At 40.4% G+C, this 25,697-nt stretch overlaps 1 protein-coding gene across 3 annotated transcripts in view; it reads right to left on the bottom strand.

Moving 5' to 3' along the window:
• Positions 1-18,301, bottom strand: part of LOC131471417 (CUB and sushi domain-containing protein 3-like) — a 193,968-nt gene extending 175,667 nt beyond the window's left edge. For all 3 annotated transcript variants that reach the window (XM_058647955.1, XM_058647957.1, XM_058647956.1), the window contains exons 1-2: positions 17,721-18,301; positions 1,533-1,755 (exon numbers count right to left, since the gene is read on the bottom strand). In XM_058647955.1, coding sequence (XP_058503938.1) covers positions 1,533-1,755; positions 17,721-17,898 — 401 coding nt within the window. In that variant the 5' untranslated portion in view covers positions 17,899-18,301. The remainder of the gene's footprint in view (positions 1-1,532; positions 1,756-17,720) is intronic.
• Between the last annotated feature and the right edge of the window lie 7,396 nt (positions 18,302-25,697).

Here is a 25,697-nt window from a genome sequence, read left to right as displayed (position 1 = left end):
AGTCAAGATGACAAAAAAGAAATGTCCTCCTAATCCTCCCAGTCCTCCTGACTGTGTGAGTCACAAAGCTCGAGTGGAAGACGACGCGTCTTTCTCACAGCAGGGTCTCTGTCACTCACTGCAGAGGCTCAGTTCATGTTTGTTTTAACTTCCAGCAGCTTGTTTTTGAGCTTATGGTTGTAACTGCTAATAAACTATCAGGAAAAAACACTTTGAGTGACGGCTCTGCTCATTCTGTGCACTCCTCATGGAGAATGGGGAGGGGGCAGCGATGCTACAGTAACAGTGTTTTACTATAAAGAGGTCATTTGTTGTTTTATTAAAGCTATTGCATATTTAGTACACTAAATATTATTTAGTGAGGAAAGGAAAGTGTGAAAACCAAGGAAGCCAGGAAGCCTCTTCTGGACAAAACATGTGACTTTCATGTCTAAGTAAGTGTCGCTTTCAAATTAAATTGTGTCAATATCAAGTACAGGTTGAGCCCATTAGATCTGATGGAGAGAGAGAGAAATTGAATGAATACAGAAAAGCTCTCTAAATAAACATTAAAATGGCTGTTCAGTGACTAAGGCAAACAAGATGAAAACTGTGTTAGATGATTTTCTCTCCTACGGTGAAGCATTTGAATAAAGGATGGTGATTACTGAGCTGACCCACGCATCACTGAAGCCAACGCAGCATGCTCAGTCAGAATGTAATAAATGCTGGGGATGGGCTTTTTTTGTGTTTGGAATCTGAAACCTCTTAAAGGTCCAGTATGTAACATTGAGGAGAGTTTATTGGCAGATTTTGAAGATACTACCTAAAGTTTTTAATAAGAGAATAGTCCCTGTAAAATCAAAATCATATCATTCTCATAGCTTTGCAGGGGCTGCCATTTTACCTCGCCATGTTTCTACAGTGCTTCAAATCAAAGCTCATACAAAAAGAACAGCTCCACCCAAAGGAAATGCCGTTGGAAATTAGCAGTAGCAATAATTTTGTGATACATTACACCTGATAACTACTGTGCAGCTCTCAGTGGCACTGTTTCTGTCCCTTGTCCCTGAATAAATACTAAAATAAATAATTAAAATAACCTAGATGCATAAAACAATGAAGACGAAGGGAGGAGAGAGCAGAGAGCACAGTGGAAGAGTGTGAAAGTGTTTTTTTAGGGAGGGTCACTGTAGTTCCCTGATGCCTTTGAGACAGAGTTTGCAAAAGGTGTTTTCTGTTTGTTGCACTCTACAGTCTCACCATTAGATGTTAACATTTCTTGCATAATATGGATCATTCAAATAATGAGAGAAAGAGAGATGCTAAATATATATATATATATATATGTGTGTGTGTATGTGTAGAGAAAGAGAGAGAGATGGAGAGAGGCGGACAGTATAGTATAGTATAGTGTCTTTGTAATGTAATGTGTACTTGAAAGAACTCAGAAGTGTTCACTGGCGGTTTTCCCTCCTCACATCTTTCCATTCCTGACTGCCAGCCATTAAAAATACCCTTCAAGGTGCATGACTTCAGGGCCGCTGCCTTACCTTGTCCTGAAGTTAGCCGGGTGAGGATGTCCGTCATACAAAGATAAAAAGTCATATTCCTCCTCCACAGCGAAAGATTGAAAAACTATATGAATCCTGTTCCCCTCCTCAGCAACGATCACCCAGGTACAGTTCGCTCCATTTGGATATCCGTATGGAAACCCAGGGCTTTCTATCGTCCCATTCCTCCCTTTTAAAGTGCCTCCACAAGTATGGATAAAACCTGCAATTAAAGGAGACAAACAGTCGGTTATATAAATGTCAACAGCTTGTCAAAACATTGTATTGATTGTGGAGCTCCTTTGTTCTTTCATTTCACCCGGTTCGAGCATCGACACAGCATTAAATAAACTGAATGGCTTTAAAACTGTTTTAATACACCAGAACAGACGCTATTCCTATAGACTGCATGCACTGCGGAGAGTTCAGGTGCAATATTTTTCAGCTCCAAACTAATTGTTTGGAAAATCCACATTGTTCTCAGTTGGCAGAAGCTGTGAGAGGAATCTGGCAACTGACTAAATAGGAGACACGTTTTCTGTTTCCATTCATGTTTTCAGTTCCCCTTCAATGGCGAAAAAAGAATAGGCTGCAGCACCAACTGCCATAATAATCAAAGAGAAATGCTTAATTGAGGACTTCAGTGTTACGTTAAACAAAATGATTTTGAAGCATCATTACTGCCAAATTCTTTCTAGAGGGTCAGAAAGCCCAGAGGAAAGTAGCAGGAGAGGTCTGACAATTTGGTGCCTCAAGTGCTTAACAATCTGTTTCACGGCCCACTCAAGAAACATATCTGGTGCCTTGACACAGTTTATAAGTTGAACCTATTAAAAGACAATCCCCATTTTTGTGCAAGGCTGAAAAAATAATGTACCAAGAATGTTACCGTTGAACCGTTCGGCTCATGAGTATAGAATTATATCCTCTGGACATAGTGTCTCATGGGTGCTGCATTAAGGAAGGATGCCATCATAATTCCATTGCTTGGCGAACCTTACTGGTGCTATCGTAAATGAGCACTCCTACACGTTTTTTTATGACACCATTCTTCCTCACTTTCCAGTAAACTCCCACACTCTCAGTGTTTGAACATGCCCCCGTACACTCTGTCACAGCACACAGGAAAGTGTGCGCTGTTTTATTTGAGGCTATTTTGAATGCAGCGTAATGAGAAGCGAGCTTAATTGCGATGCAGTCTACACCGACTAGGACTCCCGGTCCTGACAAGGTAAGTGCTTGTGCCAGAAAAAGTTCATAACAGTTCAAGTTCACATACGCACGTCGTGTCTTGGACATACACACAATCTCTGGGGGGAAAAACTACACAGATCACAACTGAAATGGCCTTTTACAGACAATCCACACTATGTATGTCAGCTAATAAACTAATGTGAGCAATTAGGCAAAACGTTACTCTGAGCGAAACAGACAATTAATGTTCTTCTTGTCACTCCTTTTAATTGCATTTCCTTTGGACACAGCCATGCAGCTGTTATTTATCGAGAACATTTTTCTCCACAATCTAAACATCTTGCGACACCTTCAGGATATTGTAGGCCTGACCCAGAGAACATGACATTACAGTATATCTCCACCTGTTGTCAGATAAGTGATTCGCATACACCCCAGCCCAATTCCCTCCTGTGATCAAGTGGCCTGACCTTGTTATGGATACAGTTATAGATATTATATATAGATACTATATGGCCATGCTGGTTTACGGAGTTGTAACTACAAGAATTTCAGCCAGATCATTTATTTTCACCACTATGGAGCAAACAGGTTCATCATAACACATTTGCAATAGGTGCATCATCTGACCTGCAATGTGGTACATTATTGCTGCTCTTGGAAATATCATAATTACGAAGCAAGCCCTTGTGAAGGATTAAAAACGAAGAAAGGGCATGTAATGTATTTTTGATGACAGGTGGTGATATCTAGAGGTATTTGTTAGTTCTAGGTGGTCTGTAGAGGTTTGTGAATAACTGAGCAGTGCAACATTTTGTCGCACATTCTTGATTTTAATGAACGGAAATAGGGCGAAACACATTCATGCCTGACTCATACTGCCTTAACCTTTTTTACAAAGCCATCACCAACATATTTTTCAAATTATAGGAAAAACGGGTGTGACCTGCAGTCCCTGCTAATTTAATCCACTATTTGATTCACTTTAGTCAAAGCAGAAGCCCACAGATAATCGGCGAGCAGAAATGCATGACTTTGCTGTACTTGTACACTGATGTTTGGCTTCACGTTATGATTCATCCCGCAGTCACCTCCCACATTTTCATGAACTTAATTATAAAAACATTTTGCAAGAATTCAATTGTACCGAGTCATCTCCACAGGATGTTGCAGTGGAGCAGCATAGACATTTTAAACATAATGTTATGCCCAATATACTGTAAGACATAGGGTTATCTAAAGGGACATGTCCCTGGGCAGAATAGTACTACTTGTAGAATTAAAAGGAAGTTCTATTTGATATAAAGTGTTGTTTTCTATAGTTTTCTGAAATTTAAAATAGTAATTCTTCATATGACTTCACTATCTATTTTCTCAGCCTGACATGGAGAAAGAGTTTCAGAAACAGAACAATATCAGAAAGCTGAGGTAAAATGGAATGTTTTTTGTATGATATTCAGTTTTTTGTATTTGTAAGATCTTGAAACAACACAGCAAAACACAGGATTTAGTTATGGTAAGGTTATTACTGAATTACTGAATGTTGTGGCTGTGTAACTCCTATTGACCATTATAGAATAAGACTTAAGAAATCTTGCACCAGCAAAGAAAAGAAAAAAAGCCGATAAACCTTCTGTCTGGCTCGTCTAAAGCCACATAATCTTCATGGACAAAGTTTAAGTACAGCTTTTATCTGAGGTTTTGTCATATCCCTGACAGTTTACAGTAACAATATCAGGAACAGAATCCACAGGGCTCTATTGTAAATATTTTGGTGTTTGTCAAGTCTTAGATGGCTAACATTGCAAACTATTCAGAATAATGCTGTTTGTGTGAAGTGCTCAGCGGTGTTTGTGTGGCTGATTGTCGTGATGTCCTCGGGATGACAGAACAGATTGCCAAGATATTTTCCTCTATCTGCCTTTCTCCTTTCCCCTCCTTCTCAGATCTAAGAATTCCTTTCATCCTTCATTATCCCTGCGACTCTCTTCCACCAGCTGCAGTTTTTGTCCCACTTTGTATCTCCCTCAGCCTTTTCCTTTCTCACCCCTCTCTCCGCCTCACTCACCTAGTTTCATTCACTGCCTCTTCAGCCAATTGTTCCCAGAATCTCTCTTCCCGCTCTGCACTGCACTTCTCATTTTCTCAACAATCTCAGCCTCCTCCCACTGCCCCTTTTAGTTTAGTTCCATTTTTATAAGCTACCCATTATAAATTTGAATGCCCCCTTTTCAATGCTTTGAATCATGTGAGCTTGTAATGTGTTAAGCACTGTCATCTGCATAAAAGCGGGTATCTATTAAAAGAACACTGTAAACATTCATCTTGTAATTTCAAAGAAAGAAGCAACGTTCTTCCTCATACGGGGGGGGGGGGGGCATGCAAAAATTAATTTACCACTTAGACCTACAGTATGTCTTCTTTGGATTTCACTGTCACTGCTTAGTTACCTGCTTTGACCTCCATCATCACCGCAGCTGTAAAACGTGATCCCTCTGTAATGTCATGCTGCAACACCGACCATAAATTGCGATGAGAAACCAAATTAACAACATGCTGTGATTTCACAGTGGGGAAAATGGAGTTCAGAACCATAAATCAGTATCATAACGCACAAGTCAGAAAGAAACGGGGGCCTCAGCAGGCAGCCGGCCCGGCTGACAGACAGCTCACCAATGATCCCAACTGTTCCTCAAATACTTACATTTACGCCTGTCCTTTCGGATACACACACAAGCTCCATGTTTTCACTGTGCTACACCTTTGCATATAACTGATTGTTACACTTGCAAAGCAAAACACCGACAGTTGCTTCGCACCATGATGAGTTTTTTTCTCTATTTGTCAATCTGAATTGCGTGTGTGTGTGTGTGTGTGTGTGGTGAAAACATGCATATTTATATGTGTTGTTGGCCCTGTAGTGCTTCTCACTCATGCAAACAAAAAACAAGACTAATGAGTGTGGTTTTCCAATCTCTTCGCAGTGAATACAGAAATTTTGAGCAGAATGATCCAGTTAATGAACCACATTGCTTTTCCCTGTGTGAATGGAAAATAAGATTGATCTTGTAAATAAAATGCATTATGCATCATACGGAGTGTCCTATTATTTTCAAGGGCTTATTTATTGTTTTACTTTACAGCTTTAACTTTAACATTTTGTCTTTCCCAGACATGGACTTGTGCTTGAGTGTTGTTTACTGGTATAAAGATAGATAATTATATGCGGCAGGCAGAGAGGAGGGGCAGTCATTTACCAGCATGCTTGATATTTTTGAGTGACAAAAAAGGCACAATGTAATGGGTGGAGAGCGAGAGAAATTGTCAATTCCAATCACCTATTTTTGAACAGGGCATCATTAAACGAGCTTGGAAAATAAACATTCACAGTGTGACCTCCTCCCCATGTAGTTGCTTCAGGATCCTGCGTGGACGAATGAACTGCGAGACGAAGTCTTTTCTTCCCCACAAAGTGAAACTGTTGAATTTAGATGACGACTGCAGCTGTTTCATTTGCTATATTGTCCTTAAAGTGTATTGAGCTCATCTGCTGTCTATTCTACTGTATGTGTCCTTGTTGAAGTGTCTATTGTCCCTCGTTTCTGTGGCAGTCTGCCTGTTCAAAGTCATTTTTTTTCCAATGAGACTATAAAGTTTGATTTAAGGACTGTAGATTAGAACAAGCAGTGTAACATTGAAAGTTTTCGCACCCTGATTAATGACTTTCAAAGTACTGGCAATTAAACGAATGTTGTAGTGCCCCCCTTTGGTCCAACTTAATATAAAGTTTGTCCAGTCATGCACAGCACATTGCCTCAAAGTGTTGTTTTGTTTGAGGATTACTTGTGACTGGTGAAAAAGGCACCTGTATTACATACAAAAGAGTGCAGATCTGTGGTTCTTTATCAATATCTTGTCTGAATGAACATAACAGCAGGAGGAGATCAGCTGTGAGGTCTCTCTGAGGAACGCTATAGGCCATTGGACGTTGAGCATTAAAACAGGACTGTAATTTAAAAAGTGACAGCGCCAGAAGAAAGCATTCCACACTGATGACATCTAACACTGTATTTCAATCATTTGAAGGAGAAAATTTAATTTTCTTCGCATGCACACAAATCCTCTCTACAAGTATCAACAAATGGGAAGAGCCCGGGAGTTGCCACATGATTGATTGGCCAACGTGCTCTACCATCTGAGCCGCTGCCCTATCAGACACGCGACAAGTGGATCTATCATTGTGTAAACTGAAACAAGAGACCGAAATCAGCGGAAGTGAATTGGATTCTTGCGTTTGTCACTTATTGTATGATATGAATATTAATAAAATAAATAAATAAAAAATGATATATACATGTTTTTTCTTGTCTTGATAACCACTTACACATCCCCACAGTGTTGCCGTTATTCTCACCCATTAACACCCGTTCATATAGTGCATCTGCGTGCAGTTGTGTGTGCAATGTCTAGCCCAAGGACACTTTGACATGCAGACTCGAGGAGTTGGGGTTTCAATCACTGACCTTGTCGTTAGTGGACGACCCGCTCTACCATCTGAGCCACCCCCTACGTCTCTAGCAGCCTTTTTTTCAATGGCCAAGGAGACTGCGGTTAATAAAACTGCATAACTCATTAATAAATGAAGCTCTAAGTTCAGTCAGGGAATCTATACCTTTGGTGGCTTCAGTTGTGGTATTTATATTTCGCCCCTGTCTTTATCTCTTCACATGCGCACATGTCTGAACTCCAGGGGGTATTTACCATCCCGTTGTGCAGGCCAGATGCCTTTACACTCAATACTTTCCTGCTGAGGCAAAGTGCAGACTCTGAAGACTTCATCATCAGATTTCATTTGTACAATCAGTAAAATAAGATCATTTTCACCCACTTGTCTCCCCCGACTGAAACAATTATAGGCCCAATTATAGGCTCTGTACTTAAATGCCTTTCAGTCTGGATTTCAACCACTGCACTGCAACTACTCTTAAACCTTTAAGTGACATTTTGTATATCTGAATTTAAAATGGTCCATAAGATACCGCTCGACAAACTACAAAAGTCAGTTTCTGGCACTGTTACAAATCTTATTTACAAATTAGGGACTACTATACTCAAGGATCCATATCTGGGTCTTTTTATCCAATATCTTCATGTCATTGTTCCTCCTTACTCATATCATTTCCTCCTCTACAATAGTTGCAATAAAGGAAATGCTAACTGCGTCCCCAGGAGAATAAAGGTCCTCACATTGATCAAATCAGAGAGTGGCTGTGCCTAGGGGGAAAAATAATGTAAAAAAAGGAAAAAGAAGGAAATAACATTTTCAGATGCAGAGAAGAATGAATAAATGTCAGTGAATCCACAATAGGCAACTAAAAAACTATTCTACTTCAACAGTCACATTAAGACAATTACAAAATCAGCCTGCTATCACCTGAAAAACAAAGAAATAATTGTAATCTTTCTGTCTAATCAAGATACAGACAAAACCTATCCATGCATTTATTTTCAACAGTATATCTAACTGTTTTTACAGGTCAAGAGAGTGGAGGCCATGTCACCAGTCTTTAAATCACAGACCGGCTTTCTATGTGTCAGCGGATAGATTTTAAAATCCTGTTACTTGTCTGTGAAGCATTAGATGGTCCCAGGCCTAAATACAACATTATGAAGTACAGTCTCACCTTGGGAGCGCTTTAGTCAGTGTTGCTGAAATGAAAACCAAACAAGGTGAAGCAGCCTTATGCTGCGGAAAACACTATTATCTGCTGCTGCTTATCAATAAATTACATTCTGCATCGTTTAATCTCGGTCTAATTAGTTTCAAGTTTTTGTTTTTGTTTCTATTGTATGAAATCCAACTGTATTGTTGTCATATAATCTGTATAAAGAGGGTTGTGGGGAAAGCTGGAGCCAGTTCCAGTTAATGTTAGGCAAGAGATTTTTTATTCCAAATGTTTTTAATATACAAACAAACCTTGAATTTTCTTCCAATTTGATTGTTTAGCCAAGTGGAAAACAGAACTTGCTGGGAAAGGTTGCTGGTTTTGAATCCCCACCAGGTGAATGGCTGGGGTGCCCCTGAGCAAAGTACCCAATCACCATTGCTCATTGTTAACTGGACATTCTAATTTGACCTCAGTGCTCCTTGTGCCAGTCCCAAGCTCAGATAAATGGGAGGATTGCGTCAGTTAAAGGGCACCGGGCATAAAAATCAATGCCAAATCAAATGTGCCCATCACCCGCTGTGGCGACTGCTAGAGAGGGAGCAGCTGATTCTTGAAATAGTTATGTTCAGGGATCACATTCCCCTGTCCTGAGCTCTTCTCATCAGATGAGCAGACACTCTGCAGATGTTTAATTGCTTTTATTGTCTCTCTCTCATCATCAAACATGTGCAAAATATAAACTTAACTTAACTTGATTTGCATACACAGTGTATTGTAGTCTAAACATTCATAGAAGTATGAGTCTTGCTTTGAATAGTACTTGCACCACCAGTCAATATGCATGAATAGTGCATTAACCTCATCCTTCATACATCACATTATCTTTCATCAAACAAATCCTAAGTCCAGAATCCACATCCTTACTGAGCAAAGTGCTTTCATGCTCCTCTTTTTGTGCCCTGATTCAGGCATACATTATATTCTCTGTCTCTGCTTGATACTCCATTTCCTCATGATGGACTATAGCAAGTGTTTTGTCAAACACTTGTTTTGTCAAACACTCTTTCTCTGGATGGCATTTCATCATTGTTTCTGATGATGGCCCATCACAAAACACAGGAGCAGGCAGCAGCACCTATAGCAATCAAAGTTAAATTACAAAAAGCTGCATTGATTTGCACCTGACCTCAAAGGTTAGTCAGCCAATACAGAGATATCCATCTGCACTGCCTGGATAAAGTACACTGACTGGAGAGATGAAACCCTGACCATGCAAAACAAAGGTCAGCAAGCACCACAGTAGGCTCCTTTTGCTGAACACCCTTACAAAACACCATAAGCACACTTCTGTGCTGCCAAGTATTGGTTTTCCAAAATACAGCTTTAAGAATATAAATGAGTGCAGCACTGGGAAACAATTTTACTGTAGTAATCACAAACAATGTGATTTGATTGATCTTTTTTTTTTTTTTTTTTTTTAAATGAAACAGTAAGCAATGAAAAGAAACTGAAAATTACAGATTTTGACTGCATTGATCAGAGGAAATTAAGAACAGGGGACACAATCTATTGTTGCTTGTCTGCTGTCATAACTTCAGACGACGATGTAGCTTCAGGCTCTGCACTAACAAATCAAAGATGCTGCAGCACTTAAGTTTTTTAACTTTTAATTTCAGTTTTGAGAAATCCGAGCACCTTCCTCTCCGAGCTATGACAAGCCGTGCCCTCGGCTATATGCACAAAATGTAGAGGGTAGTGAAAATAATTTGTCATCAGCACAAATAGGAGTACAACAATGATGACTGCCAGTGCCGAGAGTACAACCTTAGTAGACAGAAATCCCAAATTGATGTTCCCAAAGAGAAGGATATTATCTGCATGACTGTGTGGCACCTTCACAATTCATACTGATAGAACGTGCATAATCACAGCCGCTCACTATGCTTGTCTGCATGGTTGATGAAAGGAAAATGGGCTCCATACAGAACAAACAGAAAAGAGGCTTTCTACAGAATGACTATTACCTCATGAGTGTGTCATTGCAATTTGGGAAAGGGCACTGAAATATTCCATTTGGAGGCTTTAAATTGCCAACCACTGAGGTGAAAAATATTAAAATCAAATACACGCTAAAACACAGCTGGCACATGCACAAATACTAACCCCAAATGCACACCACTGCACAACGGGACAAAAAAAAATAACAGAGGTCGTGTGTCTGTGTGGCCAAGTATAATAACATTTATGTTGAATGTTGCTGGTGCCTTCACTACTTCTACCAGCAGATAGTGATTACAGTATTTTGTGGCTAGGCACCAATAAATCCTCAAAGTGCTACTAAGCCATATTGCACCTGATGCCAGGCCACTACTGTGAGAGCTGCTGTACACACAACACAAAACTGTGAGCCAACAACACATCTAATAGGATGCCTGTCTCTCTTGCCTCCAAACAAACAATAACATCAACACTTCACTTTCCTTGGACAAGAGAAAGGAAAAGAGCAGCAAATTTGTCTTGCACTTTTTCAATCCGAAGACAAACAGAGGCTGAAACGGGACTTGACTGTTTTCCACTGTCCAAGTAAACATCTATTTCCAGTTTACGGTCCACACAAATTGTCAAGATGTGTTTATATGTGATAATAACAGCAACTTCATTTCCACAGCACCTTTAGAGTTTACAAAGACACGCACAGAGACACGGCAAACTCGGCATACTCAGTGGCAGAAAGAAAGAAAGACAAACTGAAAGTGCCACAGAAATACAAAACACTAAATGTCAATATAAATAAAAACAAAGGAGAAATAAAAGAAGAAAGCATCCCATAAAGGGGGCAAAAAATAAAATACAAAAAATATAACAAGACAACATCACATAAAGCAAAGTTTATAAAATTGGTTTTAGGAAGTTATTTAAATGAAGTCACTGAATCTGCAAGCTTTATCTACTCAGGCAGCTTGTTCCAAAGTCGAGGGGCCCTGATGGCAAAAAACCCGGTCACCTATAGATTGAAGCCTCGACTCTGGAATGGCCAGAGGGTCTGCAGCTGAGGATCTATGGCTCGAAGCTACGACATTTCTGCACGAGGCTAGACCTAGAAGCTTGAAAAGTAAACATTTTTAACCATTTCTGAAGGCGAGGAGGAAAGGCCAGGATTGGTGGGATGTGACTGTCTGTTAAAACCAGTTAGAACCATAATTGCTGAGTTCAGAGCCAGTTGGAGGTGAAAGAGTGACCTTTGATTCACTTTTGATTTGACTGCACTGGTAACACTCATGCCACCTGCAGGCACTCGTTGTTAGAGCAGAAGCAGCAGAAATCTTGTGTTTCTTTGGGTTTTCTGTGTTTTTCATGTAACTCCTTTTGCAGATAAAACAGAACACACAAACCTGTAGCTAATGTATTATTTATTAACTAATCTGCAATAAATACATCAGTTATTTAGTAGTAAAATAATAAAGAAGTACAGTATCTATTGATTCTTTTTCAAATTAATCATTCTGTCTTAAGATATAAGACATTTGAGAAGAATCCTCCGACAGCCCAAAACGATGTCTTCAGATGTGGCATCACATTTATTCAAACAACCACCTAAGACCCAAAGATGATCCTCAGTTTACCTCCACAAAAAAGCTTCTTCGGACAAAGCAAAAATCAATTTTTGCAGTTCTGAACTACAACATAAAAGACATCCAATCCAAGTAAACACTCACAGAGCTGTATTGAAAGGACAACACAATACACTACAGGTGTTACATACATTGCTTCGAGGTATTTTCTTGCTCATCTTGTTCCATGACAGTTCCACCCTGCATCCCCAGCATTACTTTTAGATGTCACAGTTTGGACTGGAAGTACAATAAAAACACATTCAAAATAAAACTGCCAGTGCTGCAGTTTCATAATATTGGTGTGGTCTAGGTTTATTTCTTTTGCATCAGTGACTTTGCATGTCACAGCCTGATTAGACTTGATTATGAACAAAGAATGGACAAAGGTGAATAAATGGGTGAATTGGTAAATACAGCTGCAGGTAAGCACACCAGGAAACTGTGAAATCAGATAATTAGTCAATCAATTTTTTTTTTCCACCATGCCCAGCAGAAGCCAGAATGTGTTTTCTCACCTGAAAAAAAGATGATAATGATACTATGCATGGGATGAAAGAAAAGGAAAAAAATTGTCAAATATTAACTAAATACTTGGCAATGCACCATTTACTGGCAGATGAAAATAGCTCTCTACCTGCATAGGTCCATCAACCGCCTGTATTTTCAAGCTGCATGAATAATATGCAACCCTCCAGTGATGCCTACTCACTGATAGAAAAGTGGTGTAATTGAGTTTAAACAGGCATCTATTGAGCTATCCCCACCTATCATTTTTATTGCTGTTGAAATATTGAACCAAAGCAACCTCCAATAAACAGGCTACTCTTTCAATTGCCTTCACATCACCCTGTTTGCTTCCCTCACCATGCCTCACCCCTGCCTCCCCTGTCACATATCAAAAATCCAGCCGACAGCCACAAACACAAACAAGAACAGCAGTGGCCACTGCAGAGGAAGATTCACAAAGGTACGTGGGTAGGCATGGCTACAGGTTATGAAGTGAATAACACTAGAAATATACTGTGGATACAATTCTTGACAAGGTTAGAGAGAGAGAAAACACCCATATGGATGAATGCTGCTATGCATCAGTGAACACAATGAAAAGAGACTTGGGTTTATATGAACTGTATTACTGATTACTAAAAGTGACGTCAAATCATAATTATAACACCTTGATTGGCTGCATTTACATCCCCTCTTAATTGTCACTTAAAAACACATGTAACACAGTATCCCATCTACGTGATTTTCTCTATCAGGTTTCCTTGAGTTTAACCTCAGCGCGGATAAAAGCCAAATAAATGCTTACATTTTTATCAGCAAATATGCCTGCAGACAGTTAACAGAGTTTAATCCCTTCTGAAAATGGCACCTGAGGTGCAGACAGTCCACTTTGAATCTGTAGCCCTGACTGTGGAAGCTGCGTCTCCTCAAACTATTACCCTTAATCTTAACAAACGGTGAGCCATTTTCTTCCTGAAGACAAGATATTGCCAATCTCACCTCCCCCAAGAGTGCTGCTTATATTAAAAGTGATACCTGAGAAGAAATGACTTACTCGGTACCAGCAAACTATGCCCAACCTTTGAAAGAATCTGTCAGCGCCATAAGAGCCTGGTCCCGGCCTGAAGCAATGGGCATGAAGCCAGTCGGTAAGATGAGTACTACTTTGGTTCACCACAGTAAAATATCAGCAATAAAAGAGGCATCAAGATTATAGGAGTAAAAGTGCTGCCATTTATCCTGGTAAATAAAAAAAAAAAATTCTACTTTGTTGGTGCCAGATGATTCCTTGCTGTTCAACATTTTCTCCAACATCAACCTCGTGTACCAAAAATGACATTCCTATCAACTCCAACTAAAGTGCATATTCAATTGAATTTCATATTTTACTTATTTATCCAACCAAATTGTGTGTTACTTATCTACTTATCTACAACCGTGCATGTCAAGGGGATTATTTGAATCGATGGAATCAAGGTATTTGAATTGGAAATTTGGCTAGATTACATTTAGAGAGAAAAGGCACCTGCTGAGAATGAAGAAACAATTCTGATGTTTCCTCTTAGGACCCACAACACACAAAAACTATTAGACCTCTTTCTCCACAAACAAACACTTTCATAACACCACAAAAATAATAGAATAGATCATCTATGTTTGATGTTAAACTGGTCACAAACTGTGGTTTGCCTCTTGGTGAGTAGCTTCTTAATTATACGCCAACCATGACCTGAGTATTTTGCCTCAAATATAATGGGGATGAAAAGTGACTGAAGTCACTTTGAGCGTGGCACGGTTTGTGGCAGACGAGCTCGTCTGAGCATTTCAGAAACTGCTGATCTGCTGGGATTGTCACACACAACCATCTGTAGGGTTCACAGAGAATGGTTTAAAAAAAATAAATGAAAATATCAAGTGAACAGCAGTTCTATGGAGGAAAAAAATGCCTTGTTGATGACAGAAGTCAGAGGAGAACGACCAGACTGGTTTATAAAATACCAAGATATGCAGAAGACCGTCTCTGAACACATTATGCATCAACCCTTGAAGCAGATTTCCTATAGCAGCATGTCCTGTGTACTTGATAAAGTGGTTGCACTGTATATCCTCTTCAATACATGATTTAGAAAGCAATTTAGTTTAGTTGGATTTTTGAAGTGAAAATGTACAGTTGCCCACTTCCACACTTCTTCTTCGTCATCCATTTTGGGGATGAAAAACCTGACAACCAGTTGGATAATGCCCCACACTGACTATAGATAGGGCGTAATTACACAGACAAATTGTAATCCTGATTAGCCCTAGCAGCCTTTCCAGTCTGTTTACGTAATCACATTGAGAGAAAATCTTCATTACTGTCTGTGCAGAACCCACCTGATTACCACAGCAATTACTAACTGGGCAGTACAGGGTGGAAAAATACTTATAATAAAAAAAAAAAAAGTATTGGAATCGAGAAAGAAATTTGGAAAATATAACATAATTATTGGAAAACTGATGTGTTCTCTGTGCAATGACAATAAAAGGAAGTCTAAGTCTAAGTCTCTAAAAAACCTCAACAATCTGTTCACTGTTCCCCAACATGGTTTGTTAAATTCCTACTTCCTCCTCTATTGGGTAATGACAAAGATTAGCTGGTGTGAAGAATTTGCAATATATAAAAAACTGAATTTCTCAAATAAAGTTACATAAAATTCATAATTTTTCAATACCCATTACATTACAGTTCATAATTGTGGCAGAACACATGTATCCAAACTTCCATACACTATTGGAACAGCTGTCAGGGGCAATTTGGGGTGACGCGTCTTGCCCAGGGACACTTCTGCATGTAGACTGGCAGAGGATCAAACCCACAACCTTCCAGTTGACAAACAGCCCACTCTACCACTAATCCACCATCACACCTAAATATCCCAAGACCCATTAAAGATCTGGGCACAATTCGAGTTTGATTCATGTTAATTTTTCTTTTGCCAATATCATATCACTGATATTTGTCACTTCTCTCCAATTATGTGACACATTAACACGTGTCAACAATAATGGGGTGCTCTCAGTTTCGTGGCTGTTATTTTCTTGTCAAACTTGACAAATCATTGTCCAATTGAGTGATGTGTAACTGTGGCAAAAAAATAAAAATGCAGCTCTAACTGCTGTGTTTACACTGACAGTGGTAAAAAAAACGTAATAGTATTTTTTACCTTGGTCTTTAGTCTGATTACAAATTGTTCATCCAGTGTCTTTAACTTCCTAAAATTGTGTAAGTGACCCAATGACACTGATAGAGTTCATGTCCTCATCTGTTCGGTTGTGGACTGCTGCAATGTGGATATATGAAAAAAAGAATCTCTGTGCAATGAGCATATAAAAACACCAACTCACGACGGGAGCCAAGAATCAAGTTGGTGTCTGAGATATTGTTGTGTATACAGAGAGTACACTGCCCACACACAGGATTTTGGATCAAATTTGATCAAATATTTAGTCAATGAAAAGGCAATTTTAGCAAGGCAGAGACTAAGAGATGGCCTTTTTTTTCCTGCATCATTTTCTTAGCATGAGAAGTGAGTCACAGGGCAGACAGAGAAAATATCTCTTTACTTCTGTGAAAACATTGTGTCATCAGTCAGAGCAGAAGCACAACAGCTCTTCTATGGTTCCTCCTCACTATTTCACTATTTCCTTCATTAGTTTCCAAGTGAGGAAAACCCCGGCCTCCTCTTCCTCCTTTCCTCCTTCCCTGTATCCCTCTTTTTTTTCTAACAATCCCTGGCTGGGTGGCTGGCTCTCTAATAAGTAACAGAACTAGGAGGATTGGCAGTGGCCTCAAGGTTTGACATTGCCACAATGTGGGTGGTGATGAAACAGCAACTGTGACCGACTGCATGACTCGACTTGGCTCGGTCTTGGTGGGCGCTGGTACTCTGCATTCTGCACATCTCAACACACAGACACGAGAATTACTCACTGAGGGAACAATCTGCATGTAAATTGATATCTGTGAGTGCCCACATCCATATATATATATATATATATATATAAATAAATAAAAATGAGCTGAACAGATAAACTGGCACACAAATAGTGTCCCTCACGTTGAGACGAAAAACTATTTTAAGGGATTGGCAGTGATTTGCCTTTTTTTTTTTCTTTAATTAGAAAGTGGAAATTCCTGCAGTAAGTGATATTGAATAGAGGGGAGGGAGAAAAACAGACACACTTTTCATTATCACCATGAGTGATACTGCAAAGAAGGAAGAGCATAATATGCATTTGTTTTCTGGAAATGTTTATAAAGGCACTGGACAACGGATGCACGCGTGGTAATTGCAGTGTGTGGTATATGAGCAACAATTGCTCTGACTGATTTGAAGCTGTTGGTCTGTAAATAGCTTGAGTCAAATTACTGTTGTGGCGAACAAAGTCCCATGAATTGTGTCACTAAAGACGCTGATCTTTTAGTGGGGAAAAAAAAAGTGAATTCTCTTGATAAATAAATGAATGAATGAATGAAGCTGATCCATTTAAGGGGGAGTATACACATGGATCCAGCAGTTTCCTCAGCAACTACAGTGGGTATTCAAATGGGCAGAGCCTGAGAATGAGCCTCCAGAATACTAACAAGCCCACCTTACACCTGTCTGCACTGGCAAGTCCGATAAACACCAGTCGACAAATTGGCTGCACACTAATTGCCTCGACCTGCCTAAATGGTTTGGGTAACATTTCTGGTGAGTACTTGGCCTGGCGCAAGATAGATCCCACCTCATAATATTTGAGAGGAAAAACTCGACTCAGGGGGGAAAAAAAAAAAAAAAAAAAAGAGGAGAGAGAGGATGTGAACGGCTTATGCCTAAATAAATTACAACCTCCCAACATCCTGGAGGAAATCTGCAGTGCATGCACTTGCGCCTCAACAATTCACTAGTTAGCCTACTAAGCAAAGCAGCTCACGTCGGCTATTAGAAGAAGCACAGGCGACCGCAACAATTTCTATTGAGCGTCTCTAAACTCCATCCAGTAAACCGCGGTGCCGCCGCCGCCGCTGCTGCTGCTGTGGGTTATAGCCTATTTTGCGCACGTCTGTAACGTTAACGCTTTTGATTTGTCGCCCGCGTGCACGCGCACGTGCACACACACACACACACACACGCCAAGCGCATCAGAAAACATGGATCAATGCTGCAGTGGCTCGCTCATACCTTTCACACAACTGAACATCAACGAAAAGACGAGATTCCAAAAAACAAGTCCCGTCCTAATCCTCATCGTGTTGCCTTGGCCAAAGTCCCCTCGGCCACATTCAACACATCTCCTGTTGAAAACGTCCCGCAGTTCAATAGATCCGTCGTAGTATCCGTCTCTGCACATCCTCTTCATGTTCTCAACTATAAAGCATGTGTGTAACCTTTTTTTTAAAAGAAAAAAAAAGAAAAGCCAGAAGTAGATTCCTCCTCTTTTCCTTTCCCTTCACAGAGGAATGAGAGAGAGAGAGAGAGAGCTCACAGAGGGAGAGAGAGACAGGCAGAGCCGCCCGCCGCGTTATGTCAGCTGAGAGGAGAGAAGTGAGCAAGTCTGAATTTTAGGAGAGGACCACGGCAACCTGGACGAGGAGGGCTCAACCATCTCTGCTGAGAGCCAGGGGCATCAAGTGCGAGGATCTGTGCTGGTGCGCTCTTTGCGTCTGTCGCTCAACACCTTTTCTGATTCCTCTTTTTCTTTTTTGAATCGCCACAAACAGACTGAGGGAGAGTGAGAGGAGTCGAGCCTTCACTTTGAATGCTGCCTTTCATCGATCGGCAATAGAGCCATGCCAGAGAGAGAGAAGGGGAGGAGGAGGAGGAGGAGGACGTGGTGGGGGTGGAGGTGGGTGAGGGGGGGGTGCGTCCTGTGTTGGTATGATGTGGCTAATGTGTGGGTAACAAATCATGAAGTGGGGACAGGGAGGTGTGGGTGGAGGAGAGAGGAGGAGGAGGAATGTAAATCCTGAGAAAGAAATGAACTCTGTTAATGACAGCGTGTGTGCGTGTGTGTGTGTGTGTGAGGGGGGGTAGTAGATAAGTGTGTGTGGGTGTTCATGTATCTGTTACCTCTGTATGACCATTTTTGGGCAGAAGCACTGACATAAACACTGACCTTGTCAGAACCAGTAGTCCTCATGGAGACCAGAACCTGGTACGAATGAGGCCAGACCTCATTTCTGAGGATTTAAGTTAAGGGTTCACTTGTGGTCAGGTTAAGGTTAAGGTTGAATTGGTTACAGTTAAGGTCAGAGATAATGACCAAATGTCCAAATGAATGGAAGTCAATGCAGTGTCCTAAGAAGAATAGCTGCACAAATCTCTCTCTCCCTTTCTGTGTGTGTGTGTGTGTGTGTGTGTGTGTGTGTGAGGCCTCAGACAGACAGGCAGCATCCCGTCCTGAAAGCTGATGAAAGAAATCCGCCTGGTAGGTATTCCCACCATAACTCTGATTTTCATTTTGGAGATCGAGCGGTGCTGTTATTGGGAGTGATGGGCCTGTGCAATTTGCAATGCAAAGATGGGGTGATGACGACGCAAAGCACAGCTCAGATGCAGTGGGGCTCTTCTGCCATCTAGCTTCAGAAAAGTCACCGACCTCTACTTTGAAAGCCAGAGGAAAAGGCTGAGCAGTGAAGTGAGGGGCCGTGATTGCACATAGAAGGAACATCATTTGGTCTGTAACACATTCAAAAGGGGGTTTCTGCAAGAGCGTGTCGTGCATGCCCTTGTTTCTCTTTTTCAAAAGACCATCGTGTCTGGATTGTGATGGCTTTCAACAAATTAGACTTAATGCTGTGTGAGATCAGTAGATCCTCATAGGAAGGATATCAGTTTAAATCATTTATGTGCATACAGGTTTGAATATTGCCTAATTAATAATAGTCGTTGCAGTGACCTCCTTAGGAATCAATATCCTGTGCCTTATTTGCTGCTGAGATTTATTAGCATAAAGCCAGCAGGGTACGTTCATGAGGAAACCTAATAAATTTAAATCAAGCCTCTCTTTGTATTCGAGGCAAAGCCAGAGAGGGAGAGAGCGCGGCAGAATGAGAGCTGTCCATGGTGCTGAAATTTGAAACCACAAAATCTGCTTGTCTTTTTGCCGCTTTTGTAAGGAAACATACTTAAGCTTTATTTTTTTTTTTGCCAATCCAACAATAGTGTAAACATCAGAATAATATGATACTTGTATTTCAACATGGAACATGAAACTTTACCTGTGAAATTTGCCTTCAGGTGCAAACGTGTTGTCAAAATGATCAGATCAAGCTTTTTGTCTTTTTGTCACGTTTCTGTTCTGTGTCCAAGGTTAGTTCAATAGACAAGGGGTAAATCTCCCACCTCTAGGTCCTGCTCTCCCTCGGGAGGAGAAATGTGAGAAAACAGCTTGATCCTGCTCTAATTGTGTCTAATTATGAAGCAGCAGAGGGCAATGGGATTGTTGTCCTTTAGCCAAATATTCATAAAACACAATCCAGCTCTGAAGGACAAATTATGATAAATGTGGCAGATATAATTCCAACATGATGAGATTCATTTGAGCAGTTTGTAGAGTAAACAGTTCATCAGGTTTACATTTTGTGAATCAGGTTTTTACTCTTTTTTGTGTGTCTTTGCCAACTCAGTGAAACATATTCTAGTGCTTTGTGAAAATCTCATTTCACATGTTTCTGTGGACAGCTAATCTATCTTGTTGTACCCACACAAACTGAATCACTACCACATGAGTGATAGATTTGTATCCTTGTGCCATCTCTCTGTAGAGTTGTTTATCTCAATGGTTTATGCAGCAAAGGAAAACCACTGCATATCTGCCAGTGTGAAGTGGAAGGTCCCTTACTCCCTCTTGGCATCAGAATTTGTCAGGTGTATACAGGCCCAGTGGAGGCTTCTGGGAATGGATTGAGGCACCAGGCAGCTTGTCTTTGCCACTGTAATCGACAGGTGGACCCAGGAGAATGGGCTTCAGGAGTATTGATGGCTTTCGCCAGCTCTTGCTTGCTGCTTGATGAGCAATCACACTGTCTCCTGCCTGATCCTCTGCACATCTTTGTCTGTGTGTGTCCAAATCTGTGTATTAACAATTCTTACATGCCCAATTTAACATACGCGGTATGCTCTTGCACACAGATACATGTGTGCAAATGGGACTGAGCATGTTGTGTGCGCATATTTATGCAAACACTTGCACGCTTTAGCGTACACGGAAAGGCAGATTCATGTGTTGCATGTACTTATATGCACAGGCCAGCACATGGAGCAGAACACAACCCGTCAACTAAACCGCCGGAAAATCAGCCAGTCGACTGAGCAGCCACTCAGACTGCTACAGTGACTGCAACGACTCTGTTTCTCCCCGAGGGACTCAGGCTGTTGGACTTGTGAATCCTGGAAAACATGTTCTGATTAGCAGCACCCGTGTATGAGGACTGACACATGGGAAGGTTTCTGTGTCATGCGGGGGCCAAAGGTGTCCTGTCTTCCCTTGTGGGGGTTTCAGATCGGGGTATGCATACTGTATTATGTGTATAGTATGCACCAGTGCATGCACATGCCTAAACAAAAGTGACACACGTACCCTTCAGGAATAGATACACCAATGTGTACATAAAAAAAAAATGAAGGCTTGTTTATTTGAACATGGTGCTGTGATGCTGTACGCCTTGGCATTCATCTAAGTTTAAATCTTGATGCCAAGGTTATATTTTGTTTGTGTATGTTTGTGTATCTGTGCGTGTGTGTGCTAATGCAAAATGCAGCTGGTAGGGGGTTGATAGAGTGAGCATCGGGGTCGGCTTAGCTGGCTAGAATTCCCCAGAGGAACATGACTGGATCTGGCCTCTCTCACACACGGCTGCTGCTAATCCACTGCCGTGTTCTGCTGCTCCATTGCCCTGGATCTGCTTCCTACAGCACCCATGGGGCATTGAGAAGGTGTGGGTAGGTGAAAGGGTTGGGGAGGTACGTCTGATGAAGACAATTCAGGTCAATTTATTTGAAAATTGTAAGATGATGAAGTTGAAACCAATGACGTTTATTACCTTTATTCTTGTTAGGGCTATTTATTGTATAATAAATAATAATTGTATTTAAGAGCTTTTAAGTGAGAGGCTTAAATGCACTAAATACAACTAAATGCTTGTTTTTAGAGGCCGTGCAGTGAAAACAATGTGTTTCACAAGAGTATGAAATGCCTGTGTGTATGATTTTAAATTTAGACTATTAGAGTTGAACAGGCCTTCATATTTACATTGACATTTGTATAGATGCTGCACGTGAAGGACTGTATACAGTTTTGTTGTACATTGTACATGTGCAAGGACAATTAAGATTCTATTCTTTTTACAAGACAGCCATCATAATAGGATGGATAATCTTTGATCCGCTGATGTCCAGTCATAGAGGGAAAAAAAGGAACAGAGGTAAGTAAAGAATTAGATTCAGGCTTTTCACTTTATAAAAATGTGCAAAAATCAAATGTGCTGTGTAATCTTACATGGATCCTCAACAGAAACAAAAAGTACAACATTTCACCTGGTCCACACTCGTACCAGGTTACATTGTGGTGTTCTGAAAAAAAAATGCATTGACAGTTGCACTGATGTGCCTGGCAAGATCATCGTCAGTGCGATGAAAGCACTTTAGCTCAGGGCGACACTCTGAGCTATGAGTCACTGCGAGTCACCGTGAATGGTTAAGTCTGGATAAATGTGGATTACAAAGTGGCATCAAAAGCACTTTTGAAGTACAGATCCATTTTTAGTCAAAGAAAAAGCTTCAGGAATCAAAATATTTTATCTCTGCTCCATATTGTTTACACATAAATTCATACATCCTGACTCATCTTACTCTGAAAGGCACCAATTTATTTTTCTTTCCTTTTTTTGACTACATGGGATTCTCACCTCGACACAATGCTATGTTTTTTTCTTGTTTTATAGGGGAGTATAGGTTTCAGTCAGATCCCCCTTGACTGATCCTGCCGTGTGCTTTAATCAGACATTTGACATGAACCATCCTGAAACCGTTTATTGTCAGAGTAAAAGTCTAAATGTTCAGACCAAGAGTTGTGTGTGGGTTGGTGTCAGGGGTCGGGGGTTCAAGAAAACAAGGGTTCAAAGTATTGATAGCAAGAAGGTAGGAAAAAATAAAGGTGAGCGATAGAAAACGGATGTGAGTTGAAAAGAGCAAGAGAAAGACAGGGAAGGACGCACTGGTAAAAGGAGGGCAGAGTGAGGATGAATGGAGGAACTAAAAAGGGAAGGAAGAGAGACAGGAGGAGAGCAGCAGGGGTAAGGCATTCTAATAAGCAGGAGAAAAAATAGATTTGAGGAGCACATAAGCCAGGGTAACAAGGGGAATCTGAAGAATAGTCAGCCTAACTGGATAAGAAATAGGTGCATTTATGAAAGAGATAACATCTTTCCGGGTGATACAAGCAAGCGTCAATGTATGCACCCTGCTTCCATTCGAGATGGAGAATATTTCAGAGAACAACTGACTTCAAAAACATCACGTGGAGCTGTTTATTTGTGTTAACAATTGAGGTCAAATCCTTTAAATTGGGCAATTGTTTCCATTACAACATGTAACCGGTGAGTAAAAATGACAGAAGAAACACAGTTGTTTACCAAAGTGTCTCAACTGCAGCTTATCCAACTTCAAAGATGGCTTCATCACATATTGAAATGAGCAGTCTGGTGATACGCAGAACTTAATCCTATGAATTAAAGATCAAAGGAAAAAAAGTGCTGATTGAGAGAGAGAGAGAGGAGGTGAGAATAAGCAAACGCTAGATTTTTTTCCCACTCAGGAAAGGAGAGGAAAAAAAGGCAGGGAAAAAAAAATCATTGAACACCTTTTTTTTTTGAAGGAAATCGCATCTTTGATCGCATGTGAAGGAGATACTTAGAAATGTGCTGGTGGTATTAAAAATTTGCTGCGGTTATTGAGTGAGAAGTGTTCTGACAGTCTACAAAATAATCTGGATTTCCTGACAGCCAAGGCTAATCACACTGTGAAATACCAGCTTTACCTACACTGGCTTAAGTGTTGCACTGCTTCAATAGCAGTTTTTCAGCTCGTGTAATGCTCGCAGCCATTTGCTAAGACGAAGATATTTAGAATTGTACGCATTAACTACAACCTTCTTTTTTACAAAAAAAGTCCATTTGTTACTTGTTATTATTGCTGAATTCTCCCTGCTTAGGAAAACCCTCATTTGAATTCCCTCCAAGGAGTTTCATAAAAAAAATTCAACACAACTGTATTGTGTTGAAAGAATCTCAATAAAACCATAACATGTTCTTCTCTGCAGAGTATGGTGCAACACTGGGGCAAATCAAGTATCCCGCTAAACAGATTAAACTCCTCTGACATGTAGTGTTTCTCCCAAGGTGAAATGTACATCATCGTCTGTCACATCCTCTGTAGGTCAACGGCTCACCTGAGGCTCAGGCTCTGTTTCAAGTGATAGTTCAAGGACGCCCTGATGGCACTGCAGCTATGCATGTCATATATGTACATATGTACATATGTATGTATATATACACAGTATATGTATATACATACACACATATATACTCCCTTGCATGTTCCTATCTTTTACCTGTAATCTGCTTTGTTTCACCCATCTCTGGTGTAACACAGCGACTGTGCATTCTGAAGCAGGGATGAAACTAATCAATGGCTGAATTTAAATTGTGTCATAACTCCACATATTTCTTTGCCTTCAGCAATGTGGTCTGGTCTCTTGCATCAGCTTGTTCTGAACCTCAATAACTGAGTGTTAATTAATTAAATTAAAAGCATATAAATCCGGGGGTTACAAATTCATGTACCTTGAAATGAATGGTGCAGTGGTCAAAAAGGAGGTTAATAAGCTGGCCAAGCAAGTCGTGATTTTAATTGATAAAGGTCTCAAAGTGCAAAACAGGTTTCTTTTTGCGGTGTTCTTTTATACATGCGTTACAAAGTCTTCTACTCCCCAGCCTTTCTGCAAACAAACAATATTTGGCAGTGCATGTCCTCCCGCAAACATTAATCAAATAAAAAACCTTCAAATTATATTCAGTGTTTGAAATAGCAACGACAAAACTGATAAAACAACACGAGCAGTCGGGCTGTGCAGACAGACAAAGACAAGAGGGAAAAAACACTCTCTCTATTGAAAATGATGCTCCATTTTGTTCAAAAGCTACTCTGCTGAACAGAGCTGAAAGTGGGTAGGTTGAGCTGGTGGGTTAGATGACTCACCGCTTATATTCACACAAGGGTATTAATGTGATCACAAATTCTCTTCCTGCGACTGTGATAAACACAGAAAGAGCCAGGTTACTGTAGGACGGACTCCTTTTTTTGCCTGTTGCTCCATCACGGTATAGTTATCATGATTTTGCATCTAAAATGTAATCAGACACATCCGAGTCATTTGTGTTTTCGACAATGTGAATTTATTAAGTAATTACCGAGCCGATTTGCTGCGTGATGCATTTTCCCACGCCATGTGATTATTCTGACTAAATGAATTTACGTTTAACACTTGCTCCAAGTGGGCCTGAAGACAGATCGTTCTCTGTTGATGTACTTCAGGCATCTAATGTTGTTAAATAAATAAATAATAAAAAAGTTTCACATTACAGAAGCAAAGCCTGGTTATTTTTACACATTCATTTTCTTTTCAAGACACTGTGTCTGTCTTTATGGACAAATAGTGTATGGTCTTTCTAGACATGAATGATACCAGAACAGCAAACATGTGTGGAGCTGCTCTTCACTGGATATATTCTGTTGCTCTCCAAGGTTCATACTTGGTCAAATTTTAATTATTTTACCTTCTTTACAAATGCATAATTTCTGCAGCGTGTTTTTGGGTCAATATCAAGGTAGAAAAGTCCTCTCCTACCAAGTATTGTGCCCCGCTACTAAAGTCATTCGTCATATATCATTTGCATACATATACACCAACTTCATATCAGCACACACCCAGCTCCGAGTTTCCAGGTTGGAGCAATGTGGTCACTGTGCTGGTCCACGCCAAACATGCTGGCGCCCATCTGAGCCAAAGAAATGCACATTGCTTTCATCTGGCCAAGGAGTGTACTGCCAATATTCAGCAGGCTTCTTTTCATGTACTTTGGCAATGTTTATTCTTGC

This window comes from Solea solea, chromosome 13, assembly GCF_958295425.1.
Source record: "Solea solea chromosome 13, fSolSol10.1, whole genome shotgun sequence".
In the NCBI taxonomy this organism is placed as follows: domain Eukaryota; kingdom Metazoa; phylum Chordata; class Actinopteri; order Pleuronectiformes; family Soleidae; genus Solea; species Solea solea.
This window is presented reverse-complemented; position numbering and strand designations above follow the sequence as displayed.